Raw genomic sequence first — 14,140 nt, 5'->3', positions numbered from 1 at the left:
ACTTCATACAATACTATAATTAAGACGGAAATTGTTTTAGCAGCTATTTTAATTGTTTAAGTAGTATAGTTTGATTTATATTGTATGTGAATTTCCCACACTTCAAATTTTATAACTTTATGGAACAGAAATTTAAAGAGTTAAGAATTGATTTCGATTGAATCTTTGTCGTTCTAGAAACGTCGTTCAAAAATTCGACTAAACTTAGTAGAAAATAATATGATGTGGGTTGAAGAAAACTTGGTGCTTTAGATCAATATTTTTCGTAAATAACATAAAAGAGAGAAGGACAACATAACTAACCGTTAGTGTCAGTATTCGAATTTGTATAGAAATTACTATGTATAACACAGTTATGTAATTTTCTGCTTATATCATGAGAATGTATTTTTGATTGACCACTGACCAGTCATCAAAAAACTTTTTTACACCGACAAATAAAAATCTAAATATATTAACACGTCAACATCTATTTTGCCGAAGAGCGCTAAAATATTCCTACAAAGGTACATTAGGAACTCATATAGTTTAACTGTATTCGTCTTAATTTCCATATTATTGGTTGTTTAGTCAGCAGGACATTGTCACGTATTTGCAATTAATACTGAGACGCGTCGCCGTCGAGGGCTGGCGTCACAAACGTAGATATTTGAAGATTTATTTCTCTCCATCGCTAAAAGGTTTGGGAGAGTCACCGCACGATAAGTAGTTAAGTATAATTAGTCGCCACGCGACCACCGGACGTGCTTTGAGTTTGGTAGTATCGTATAATATTTATTTTTCAAATTACCGTTGTATACAAGCTTCATATCTTATGGCGCCGCCACTTGTGTCATACAATAATTTGCACGAATATTTTAGTTGTCAGTAATTCAGATCCTACCTACTAAAATTTTTGAGATAACTTTGTAAACTGTTGATGTTGAATTTTGAAAGCAAATTTATCCATTTAAATGCGAGCGCGTGAATTAACATTAAATATCAGCAGGCTAATTTTCTTTTCAGTCTTAATTTCTACACACATCTTATTTATAAGTACCCTATCATTATCCTGTAGCTCATAATCAAATTATAACTTCAAAGAAGCAGAGCAAGAGGTCGATATAATGACATTACAATTAGCCGTCCCAAAAGATTCGGCCAAGAGCAGTGCGTGCCGACACGGCGACGTTGCGTGTTTGTAGCGGGCAGCGACAAAACTGTCATTCCTGAGACATACCCTGGGCCTCCGCGACCGAATCGCCTTTATCTTCGGCGCCTTCGACAAATTACGTCGGCTCCAAAAAGTCAACGAGCTTATCACAAAACGTTAGAGCGTGTGTTAGTTGCTTGTTCGTCGTTTCTTTTAATTTCGCCCGTATAGTTTTTGTTACGTCCTCATTTTAGGGTTATCTGGCTCGGTATGGCTGCGTGCCTCCGTCACATATTTTTGTCTGTTGCCCTTTTTGTAGCAATCTCAGCTCAGTTGTGAGTGCCCAAACATATTTAGTGATTATGGTTACTCTTTTATGTTGCCTTCCAATATTTTATGTTCTTTCACATATCTAACTTTAATGATGGAGACAAAAAAATACAATGGTTTGTTTAATATTTCTTATTGTGTATATTATGATTTCAAATTTCTTACAATCTTGTCATACTGATGACAAACTCATTTTGTAAAATAAACCATAAAAAATAATAAATATAAACCTTTACTCATAAACAGTCGACTTTAGGTCGGAAAGTCAGGCAAATTATAAGTTTTAGGCGTATAAGCCCACAAAAAATCACACGTACTTAATACTGTTTTGATAAGAATAAACAGTATCAGCCCATTATGTTCCTGCAGCGACACGGGCCCCCTATGAAGAGTTATAATAAACAGTATAAGTTAAACATATATCTATTCAAAACTTGGCTCCGCAGCTCAGCTTCATTGAAGATGAGATTTTAATGGGTATTTCTATTGTTTGCATCGTGTAGGAAGCTTCTTGGGATACCTGACAGCTACCTACCAAAGATTTTAGTGATCACTGATCATCGGTTAAAAGCTTGTCAATAGCTGATCGGGCCCTAAAGAAAGAGAAGAACAAAACTAACTTCTACTCTAAGTGCGTATACTTACGACGTAGAAGTGGTGAATTACGAGTATTATTTGAAATTTACACAGTAAAAAGAAAATGAAACAGGGTAACTATTATTTACTTTTAATTTTATCAAAGTTACATTCAAATTGTAACCATACTTTCCTTCAATTTATCTACAGAAAACACACAAACGTATTTACACCTGAAAATGTGTTGAGAACAGTTTACATAGTTACTAAATACCTATAGGAAGCTAATTACCTGGAAGATTAATTAAAATGATCAAAAGAACAAAATTCATATGTGTGTAAACGTAATTGACTTTTTAATTAGATGGCGAGACAGTAATTAACTTAATTGCAAATTTTACCTCATTTATTAAACCGTGTAAGCTTGGTTAAGTTGCCTTTTTGGTTTTATTAGCTATTGAATAACTTTTTATTGCAGTATATTTAAGCGATTACTTGTAGTAATAAACGATTGAGACATAAATGTTGTACTTAGCCGCAATAAATTCTTGACAGGTGCATAGTATACACGTACACGAATTCAATTACGGGCTGTTCTTGAAACCACTTCGACCAAGATATGTTATTATTACAATTAATTAAATGTTTATGATAGTCAAAGGAGGAAGTATAGTATTGATTAAATATTTATTTAGCATTAGGTACCAAAGAGAATTCAATTAAACTCACCGAGGTTTTCCAAGCTATGCGTAACCAAGCATCTCATATAACAACTTTAGCACCCAATGTTAGATTTTATCTGATTCAATCTTCAATACTAAACACAAAATGAATTAAAATATCAATTAATTAGAAGAAGAGAGGCGCGCGGGCTCGAGGCAGCACGTTCACAACTGGTTTGAAGAAGCAACTGCCGCGTGCTTCATCCATAATTCAAATAAAACATGGGTCCCAGACTCCGCCCCTGTGGCACACCGGCCAATAGCTCTACATCGGTCTAACTTTAAAACTCCGCCTGCTATAAATTAATTTCCCCTCCGCACTAAAAGTGTACTAGAGTAAAATTAGCCCTATTCAATAATCATTAAATAAATATGTGCCAACATTATTTATCCCAGTATGGTCGTCTCAGTCGAAAGCTGATCGTAATAGCTCGTGGGTGCCGATTGATTATTTGCAATATTCAATTAATAGTCAGCGTGGTTTTGAATATAACTTAACTGGTCTTTCAACTTCTGTATCTATTTTGTGAAGGGCTCGAGTAAGGAATTATAAATAATTATGTAGATTTGTATTGAAAAAGTAATTAAAATTGTTAAAATGCCAAAACGAGTTCCTGAATCAGGCGCCCCATTTATATCTCTACTTGAAGTGATTGTTTTTTTAGCTTCATAGGATAAATTAGAATTAGTCAAACGCCACGTTTATCAAACAGGAAATTCCACAAGCGTCATTGGATTATCTGTGCCAATATTTCGTAAAGGCGAAATGACATTACGATAAGGATTGTAGAGTGTGGACCGATCCGGGTTCAATGCCGTGACAGTCACGAGCTCGTCCACTTTACTTGTTAAGTACCTACCTTCTTGTTTGTTTTATTTTTGACCATTTTAACCTGATTATATTATATCAGAGTTTTCTAGTCACAATTGGGAAAAATCTATTGTTGGTATGGGCAATACTCTTGGTAACCCATCAGTAGCGTTATATAGTAGGTAATATGCGAAGATTACGTACCTACTTAATTTTAATCATGTTTTTCTTTATTTCTGTTTATTCAAAATAGATTTAACCAAAAACAAAAAGTTTTTTTTTAATCATTAATTATAAATAAATAATCAATGTGTACTCTCATACTACGTAATTCAAGATATAATAACATGACTTCTGTGGGTACATAACACCACCTTTATTTAAAAAATTACAGAGTATAGTAACTTATATCTATGTATATTAAAATATGAAATCAGTACATGAATACCATCCAACATTAGAAATCCAAAAACATAAAAACTGACACTGCATATCTTTACCTTAAAGAATTAAAAAGTAACAATCGTCTATTAGTACAAAGCATTAAGGTATTAAAGACATTTCCAGAATTTACGTATGCATAAGTTAGTTCAATTGTACAAAACCCCAAAGAGGAGTAGCTAATACTAATTACTTTCGCCAGAAAAATGTTGATACTTAAAAGGCGTTAACAAAAGAAATTCGGTAGGCAATTACCTGTTCGCTAAATCCGTCTTTGTGGACACTGATTCATGCTGAATGAATGTCTTTTTTGCTTTTAGTATTGTTTGTTGGCACAATTTGTCAGTTTGTTGTCCTTTTGAGGTTCAACCGCTAGACAGAGCAAAAAATAATGTCTTTCGGAAGTTGCTAATAAGAAGGCGCCTTCGGTAGTTTTTGGTCCTTAGTCGGCTGCGAATTACACTTCTTCGCACAAATATTTGACGCCCAAATTTAGCTTTTACGTCTATATGAATTTGGTTGGTATTGTGCTTAAAGTATTTTTTTAGACACGTGTCGGCATCGATAGAACAGTTCTTTCAAGATAATAATACGTTGAAATCAACACGTAGTGTGGTCCGGATGTTAACTCTGTCATCTAGATTAAGTTTTTATTTTTGTTTCCGATTTATTCGGTCTTGAACATGGCATTTAAAAATTAAAATTGACATTTCTACATTCGTTGAAATCGAATTCAAAAAGCAATCGTGTTACAGCATCGGTAAATAAACTGTACTACTTTCACAATATAACGTTGATGTTTTTATTACGTGGAGGGACAGTCGTTAACTGCGTTGTAACACGAAATTAGTTCGAAACAATTACCCCGATAAACATCTCACTCTGACTTTTTATGTTATTCATCGTTAAAAATGATTAATTTCATCAATTTCCGTTTATGACATTAGCGGTTATTTGTTATTTTCAAATTATGGTATGTGATAGTTTTCAGGATTAACTTATTTATAAATGTCTTTATTTTTAGGTGATAAACGATAAAACAAATATGTCAAAGTCAAACCCAAACATTTATTAACAACATTACTTTCAGTAGGGTATGTCTACATTCATGAATAGTAAAAATAGTTAAAGACGTTGTTTTTAGATAAACATATAACAAGAAGGTATATAAATTGTTCGAAACAATAAAGCTCGCCCACTTATTTACATAAGACATTGTTACGCGTACTCGAAGTTTAAGTGAACCTAATGACGGCGAGGCAAGCGTCAAGCGTGACGCTGCGTTAGCGCACGCTTTTTACCCACCGCCTCTCTTCCCATCTCCGCTACCGTTCCACTAAACAAACGTCACGCAACAACACCAAATCGATTCGGTCCGATCGCATCTCCATCGCATCATCAGCCCAATAATAGGAAATCACTTTTTACCACCGCCTCATATTGTTAACGAATCGACTATGAAATTATAGAGTCGATGCATTGTCTCCCTTCCGATCCCAGAAAATTCGCCCATCGAGGAGAAATGTGTTAACTCATAAATTCATTAACCCCGAATCAGTTCTGCTTTGTTTCTGTCGAACAACTTTGTCTACCAAATTGCCGTGTTCGAATCGTTTTCTGCGGTAACGGTATAACGCCACGGTGATTTGCTGAAAATTTAACGATTATATACAATCGATGCCATAATTGTTCGTCACGATGAAATGAGGCTATCGGTTTTTATGCACGCATAAATTTAAACAGTCGGGTGTTCCTAGTTTAGTTATTAATGAATTCTATTCAATCTTGATTGGAAATTGGAAATGGTATCGAATTTCGGTTTGTTGACCGAGGAGTTTAATGGATGTAAAATGGGAAATAAACGAGGAAAAAACAAAGATTGAGGACAGGAGGCAATTTAAACCGCCGTCCATTGACTGAGTGTAATGGAGCGGGGCGATCAGAGGTCTGCCACGAGCCAAACAGTCGGTGACGGGCAGCGGTTTCAAACACTTTTTGAATGGCAAATAAAAACTAGAATAGCATTATAAATAAGCACCTCAGACTTTTGTCAGTACTACAATTATTTTGAATCTACATGTAATAATGAGTCATAAGTTCGATGACAATAAGATTTATATCTATAGCTTTACTTTCAAGAGAACTCCACGTAATAAATGCATCACAGTAACACAAGAAGCCAAGTTATTTGTTATTGCAAGCCAAGTGTGCCATGTTTATGATACGACACGTCTATTAGTGTTCAATAGCCCTGCACTCGGATCACAATAAACGCGGTGGGACGTCAAATGGCGCTATTATTGGCAATAGTGAAAGAAATAAACCCCATTTGAGGTTTCCGCGATCCCATTGCTGTGCCTTTTTGTGCGCGCGCGCCGGATGTGGTCGAAGATGAATCAGACCAGTCTGAATCGACCTTTAATGTAAATATAATATCGACATAATTGCTTCGAATAATAACTTTATAATTTGCTTTAGAGTACGGGGAAGTTTAGATGTGTGGGAAATTTTGCTGAGGTCACGTGTGTACGTTTTATCGACTTCCATCTCCGGCGATGGTGGAAATGAAAAAATAATTCTCTTTTGTGGAAATAACCAATACAAATCTGGCTTAAATACAATGCGAATCTACAAATAACGGTTGTTATTGATATAAAAAAAAAGCCTTTTCCAAATGTGGAAGTGAAAAAGAGTCTATCAAAACATGTTGTGTAGTTTATATATTTTTAAAAGTTAATATATTGATCGTGTATGTTGCTGCAAATGTATCTAAAGAAAACACGCGTTACCTGTAATTACGACGCAATGAACTTTAAGCAAATTATTGCTTTACATTGTTTTGAAGAGTATGATGGTGGGTTTGTATGGTAAGGAGTCGTAAAACTTAATAAAATATTTGTTACAAACCTATTAATAAGACCCATGTAGTTTTTAAAAGTGACGGTAATAATTTTTAATTTATTTTATTCATAGTTGCTAGTAAAAGGGTGTAATCACGCGATCATATTTTAACTTAAATAGTAAAATATGTAGGTAGCTTCTACATATTAATAAATAATATTTACGCGCCAAATACGTACGAAATTAATGTAAAGTAAACTGTACATTATTCTTTGTATTTGTTTGTTTCAAACCAGTTATTTTTAGGTTTTCGTATACTCTTAATGTCATACAATGTTATACCTACAGTCGAGATCACAGATATTGTATTTGTTTTTATATAATGATATGTTAATTTGCTGTTTATTTATATTCTTTAAAGTATCCTTGCTCTGGGCTTATATAAATGTAGATGCTGGGTTTGAGTGGGCGTCAATTCGCTCTTTCAAATCCAGTTTTTTATTTATACATACAAATTTGCAAGTAATAACTACCTACCTAAATGTATTTTACTACATTTGACAGCCAATTAGTGAAGTGGTTGGGAACATTCATTTTGCGGGTATGCGTACAATTGCCACTGTTTTCATGAGTCAGGGTCTTAATTTATTTAAACAGTAATATTAAAATATTGTAATTGCCAAACATTACCTGATGGATTTTTAAAAACTCTTTTATCATTAGAATTTTTTCTCTTTACAAAATAACATTGCCTCTATTTTTGTTATGGTCTCGCGTCATCTGGGGCTGAGCCGTGTCCCGGCTCTGAGCAGCTAGCTTTTCATAATTTCTAGAAACTTCATGAATATTACCTACCTACATGTTTCTTTATTGTTAGGTACCTATTTAGTTTTATGTCAAATTTCTAAAGATATTTAGATAATATTTATGAACTAATATATCACATTAACCCGTCCCCATCACGAATACGCATACAAAACAAAACGACTCACTCAAATACTTAATGTTATGTTTTCGTGGAGAAAATTATCGTTCATTGAGCACCGCGTAACTGCTGATTGACGTGATTCGTACAAGTGCGTGTTTGAAACTTTGACCGACTTTGTAATACTTCTTTATTAGCATTGTGTCATTTAGACTTTGTAAACTTTTATTTCGCTTTTACTTTCAGTTTGATTGATTAAACACGATTTAGGGCGTCAATTCTTGTATTTGGTTTGAGTACCTAAACGAAGCATGACAATTCGGATTACAAGTAGCTATGGGTCGATAAATACACTTTAAATCATCGTTTAACAATATTTGACTATGACTATGCTTAGATACTGTTCAATACATACCTACATAGGTAGGTATAGTAGATTCTGGGTAGGTAAGTACGTATACACAAATTGCTTAATCCACAGAGTATAATTACCTAAATTGAGACGTAACCTAGTCAAAACCACCGTATTATGATTGTCTACCCTTCATAATCCATAAATAATTCCAACATTAACGACCAATGTCTAAAATTAGGTAATTTGGTAACATTAATCCAATAATGTCAGCGAATAGGCATATTATTTGATGAATGTTAGACAAATATTGTGGTTTAGACAAATTGACCATCAAATTTGATTGGATTGCTTCATTCGTTATTACTTTTGATCGTCTTTGATGGAGGAACATAAACGTTACAGAAACGATAATTAGATGGCATAATGAGGGACATGTGTGATTCAAATCATAATCAAAGTTAATATTTTCAAATGTTTTTCTTAATTGGAAAAATGTGAGGTTGGTATCTAGTTAAAAGAAAATATATTCTGATAAAAATTATCGATAACGTGGGTTCAAAATAGATTTGTTTTAAGAATATAAAATTCTATCCACAAAAAGAAAATTGTTGCTTTATGTAAAACTGATCTTTATTTTAACAGTCCTCTCTTTGACAACATCTTTAGCATCAGAAAGTAAAGAAGTACCCAGTCCTTTGCCTATATGTAAATAATGATGCTATCGATACATATTTACGACCATGATTCCTAAACTTATTATATAGATGATGTAAATACATTTTAAGAATACCTGACCGAAATAAAAACAAAAATCGATGCAGTGGAAGCGCGCCAAAAAGCTGTACTCAAACAAAGCTAATTTGATCGCTCATCCTTTTTCAAAATCCACACGCATTTGGCGCGTTGACCTTACCCGTCGAACCCTTCAACGTTCGGAAACACGACAATAATTAGTTTAACATCAAGCCACACACGGTGACCGGCCAAATGAGTTTTTTTCCTCTACCTGCCAAATTGCTCGGGTATCGTGTATTAAAACAACATTAGTTGACGCTTATGTTTCGGTAACCGACGATTAGCAACTAGCCTTCCGTGCGCTTAGATGTCATTATGCGCTGATCTCTATCTAATAATATCGTCAGAAGGAAGCAAAGCAGTCATTTCTTTGGACAGTTTTTGTTTGACACATCTCTATGGTCTTGGGCTCTGTGTGGAAGTAAAAATCCAGTGTGTAGTCTGCATTGTATATCACAACTAGCATTAATTTATAGCTTTCGATTTATTATTGTTATCACGTAAAAATTGTGTCAAAAACAATTAACTACACTTTTTAAAAAATAATGAATTAGGTATTGTTGTAATTGTTTACTATAGTTTATAACACCTATCTTTTTTAATTAACTTTTTTGGTGTGTACCTGCTTTAATAATACTACCTACCTATTTAATAATATGAAAAATTTAATTTTGAAAGTTTTCCAAAAGTAATATGGGTAATTGGTAATTACTGAAGATTTCAGCAAGGTAGCCACTATAAAACTAAATATTATAATGTATTAGTAAGTAAGTAGTAACCTCCTGAACGCACTTGTTACCTATAACACGAGTTGGATATAGGTATGAAGTAATCATTGATTTAAAAAAGGGGATAAAAAAGGGAAGTGCCTATTTTCTTATTTATTCATAAAAATGGTCAATGAAAATGAGTAAGTAAATTTTAAATCAAGAGCAATTTGATTTATAGGGTAGGTATTAATCAACTTATACTCAGAAGTTAGACTATGACTAGTATTTAGTAACTATGAAGTTATCAGACACGTGGTTTTTTAAACGCACTGTTGTTAATATTAGATGTTGAAAATGAAAGATCTATTTATAATTGTAATAAGAAACGGATTAATTCATATAAATGGCACTATTAAGAAAGGTTCTTCACCTTTTCGCAGACATTAATTTTATAGAAAGACAACCTAGAAAACATACAAGCCGGCATAAATACTAAAAAAAGTAATTAGAAAACCTCATTCAATTATTTTCATTACAATTTAATTTATCATGTTTGGACTACATTTTTTTGTTGCGAGTACCGACAACTAATTTCAAAATAATTGACTTTTTTGTACAAAAACTCGCTGTTCTAGACATGAAATTGTTCCAATTGCATGTAATTGCGGTGATGTGTCAAAAAAGGGGTAAATTAGGTAGTGTGACGCGTTTATGATGAATTTGTAAATTGAATTTTATTATGGGGTATCGCATCGCCGGTGAGAAAGGACTGTTAGGTGCTTATTATTTAAATTACTTCACATCTGGTCCCTCGTGAATATTGAAACGATTTATTACAATAAGAAGTTTTTACAAGTATTTTTATTGTGTTCATAATAAAAACTTATTTGAATTTTTTAATGAGCTTTTAAAATAAGAAACATACGTCTCATTGAGAATCAAAGAACAAACAGAAACTTGCAGTGTAGAGTCACAGATAATATAATACACAACTATGTAGAGTGAACATTTAAATGGATAGAAATTAATCATTTTCTCCACGACTATCCTTAATGTTCAAAATAAAAAGGTACCTACTTATTATAATTTCTTCAATGCAAAAATAGCTAAAAAAATAAAACAGGTGTTAGAGACACAAACAACGGAAATGCTTGGGGTAAACAGAATATTTTTGCTGCTTTCTATTTACACTAAGAATTTGTTTTATACATCCACTTATAAAGACCAGTGTAAGCTATTAATTATTTTCTACGAAAAGAAGCTAGGTACCATTTTAAAAGCGTTTAAAACAAGCAATTGATGTAAGTCGAAAATGATGAAACGTCAATATAATAATGACCCTTATTTACCTACATGTGGCCTCTAATTGCACCTTCATTAGTTCGCACAGTCGACACTAATTTTGTAAAATATTCCTAGAAACGTAACAGCAATCAGCAGATAGCGATCGAGTCAAAGTGACAATAATAAGATGTCGGTTGCCTACAAACGTGTGCCAAATCGTATTTTAATTAGCTAGATAAGACACGTCATTAGCTAGCAAATTACCTGCATAGCTGTTTGTTTTATTTCATTTTTCCTTATCTTTTAATGTTATATCTTGTCTGTAAAATTACCGGAACTTGAGGCGCGGTGTGAGTGCGAGCTAATGGCTTTTCATTTTTATGATGAACGAGGAACGAATTGTGCAGATCTTAATGATTCAGTAGGAAATTAATTTTTAACTGATGTGCATTTGCAACTAATGTGCAATGGTCTAATTAGTTTACTTACGTAGAGATTATATCGTTTGCGTAATGGTAATGCATTTTTCAAGCGATTTTAAATAGGCTCATTTACATAAGATTGAGCTCGATTTTACCATTTTTGTTCTCGATAATAATCGAATATCAATTGGTATTCACGAGACCAATAAGGTCATCTTTATTATTCGTGTAGCTATCTAACCTATATCAAATTCTTTAGCGTCGTAAATACAAGATAATAACATTTAAATGACGTTTTAAAAGAGCTCAAACTGAAGGTGCGAAGGGTATGAGGAGACCAATAGGTCATAATTAATAATATGAATAATTCATAGTTATGCCTTAAATTATGACACCTGCATCAGAGAATACTAAGTATGCCTGCTCGCCGACTGTCTGACTTCATTATCACAATATGTCGATCCGTTATCTGATGGTTATTGTATACACATACGTATAATACTGTTTGTTACAGGCGTTGCGCAAAGTTTATTATATTTTTTGTTGTAGTCCATTGTTTATATTTAACTAGTAGTTTATCTGATGTTTTGATTACATCTTAAGCAACTCAGCAACTACTCAAAAGTAATTTGAAATTTTTTTTAAATAAATTACGTTGAAATTTACAATGTTGTAAATTGTAATTATGTTAAAATTTGTATCATTGTATTTATAGAATAAAATAATTCGTCTCAGATATTATACGATACCTACTTACATAATATAATTTTAAGTTATATAACATTAGCACGCCAAAGTAAGGCTGTATACATTTTAATTAAGGAATTATAAAAGTATTAATTAGGTAGTCCGATGTTGTTAATTGGACTGGGAAAGCGAATGACGTCATAGGAAAAGGCTGCTTATATAGGCTGTCATTAAGGTGGGTATCGACTTCGCGCTCCAAGAGGTCGAACATTGGCGCGCGCTCCAGCCGCGTGAAATGGATACCAGTTTGGAACGCGCGCCAAAATGTTCGTTGGAGCGGTCGAACGCGGAGCGGTCCGTTCCGTCGGGTGTCGGTTTTTTACCGCGCATCAAACGTGGCGCGCGCGCCTATGGAGACGGGTTTGTCGTATTTTTTGTGTTTGTTGCGCTCCGAGTAATAATTATTATGGATAACCAAAGTTGCCGTAAATTAATTCAGCTATATGGTACGAAAGAAGTTTTCTGGAACAGTAAAATTTCTTCGTATCATAATAAATCGCTTAGAGATCTTCTCTGAGCGATTTATTGGTTGGAGAGAAATCAGTAGTGAAATGGGAGTCCCTGTGCCGGATTTAAAGAAAAAAATGCTGCTGCTGCTCGTACACGACTAGCTTCCTTGATGAACGGTCAAACACTGGAACAGTTGCCACGCGCGCCAGGCGCGCTTAGTTGATATACTTCAATTATTTGGAACGCGCTCCGCGGAACGCACTCTCGGCGCGGTCATTCATGGCGCGCGCGCCAGGAGCGCGAAGTCGATACCCAGCTTTATTGTTACGGTAAGATTCGTCATTATTATCAGCTAAGTTTCGATAACCTAAAAATGTGTGGCATTCCAAAAGCCTAACCCGTAAGCCGTAGCATTCCAGTACCGTGTTTTCGATAAAGAAGAACAGGAGTCATGGATACTACCCGAGTGACATTATTTTTACGGGACACTAAATGTGTCCAATATCAGGGATCGGTAGTCGTATCCAAAACCCTTGTCGTGTAGAACGAACAAATTTATGTACCACCACGAATGTTTGTTTTGTGTCGGTTTTGTGACATGAAATATTAATGATACATTTATTATGTTTTGACGATAATATCTCATGAGCTTTCAGGTTTATGTGCTTAAGTAGAGTTTCTGTTGTTTTTTGTTACCGTCAGGAGTATAAATTTGTACCCATTTTTACGAAAATTACGCGGACGGAGGAGCATGAAATTTGGCACACTAACAGTTTAAATTTATGTAGGTATAGAGTGGGAGTGTAGGATGATAATATTGCTTTAAAACGATTAAATCTATAAAAAAAATGCTTAACACGCAGTACGCACTAACATTGGGCACATTTTTTTTTTAGATTTTTAATGGTGAATTTTTTATTTTTAATAAATTGATAAATAATGCATAATTACTACCTTGTTTTCGTTATTTTCTTTCTTTCGTTACTCTGTCTATATTTCAGTAATCTATACCATTTTTCGCTAAGTATATAAAATTTATGTCATTTTAATAGATAATTACTTTTAATAACAAATCAAATATACAAATATATTATAAAACAATCCAACATCATACAAATTGTATATTACACAACATCCAACATTCTAACGGTTATGCCTGTTGGAGATTGCTTATAAGCGATAAACTCGCATATTTTTCATGGTAAATGTGTGTATGTGTGTCTTAAAATATAAAGTGTAATTATTGCATTGTAAATCAATAGGTCATGAGAGCGAAAAGTGAATTATTTGATGGGATTCAAATATCCTATAAATTGTAAGTATAAAAGTGCTACAAAACATAAGTTTGTTCTCTATTAAAATATCTATTAATACGGAACCAAAAGCGAACATCATGTGACTGACTTTTATTTCTTCTTTTTCACGTCTGTGGGGCCGCGCGTGCGCCCTAATGGTCCACTGTGATAACTCTCACTTTTCGATTTTTTTTATAACCACGTCACCCCTAACAAAGCACACATATCGCAAACAATAATAAGCTCTATCCTTAAAGCAATAAACGTGTCATTCCAACGCATAAATTTCGATGTAAATTCCAAA

The 14,140-nt window shown here is 33.7% G+C and overlaps 1 protein-coding gene across 2 annotated transcripts in view; it reads right to left on the bottom strand.

Annotated features, from left to right (window-relative positions):
* LOC149490755 (homeobox protein aristaless-like) overlaps positions 1 to 14,140 on the bottom strand; it is a 53,411-nt gene that overhangs the window by 22,670 nt on the left and 16,601 nt on the right. Inside the window, exon 1 of one of the 2 annotated variants that reach the window (XM_089708180.1) lies at positions 2,768 to 2,915. The exons of the other annotated variant lie outside the window; for it this stretch is intronic. Coding sequence (XP_089564306.1) covers positions 2,768 to 2,804 — 37 coding nt within the window. The 5' untranslated portion in view covers positions 2,805 to 2,915. Of the gene's footprint in view, positions 1 to 2,767; positions 2,916 to 14,140 lie in introns of those variants that run through there. 2 annotated transcript variants of the gene reach the window in all.

The sequence above is a fragment of the Colias philodice genome, chromosome 2 (assembly GCF_061535455.1).
Source record: "Colias philodice isolate Cphi_HAF_F1 chromosome 2, ilColPhil1 Martin Lab GWU primary, whole genome shotgun sequence".
Classification (NCBI taxonomy): Eukaryota; Metazoa; Arthropoda; class Insecta; order Lepidoptera; family Pieridae; genus Colias; species Colias philodice.
Note: the sequence above shows the minus strand (reverse complement) of the source record. Positions and strands in the feature narration are given on the sequence as shown.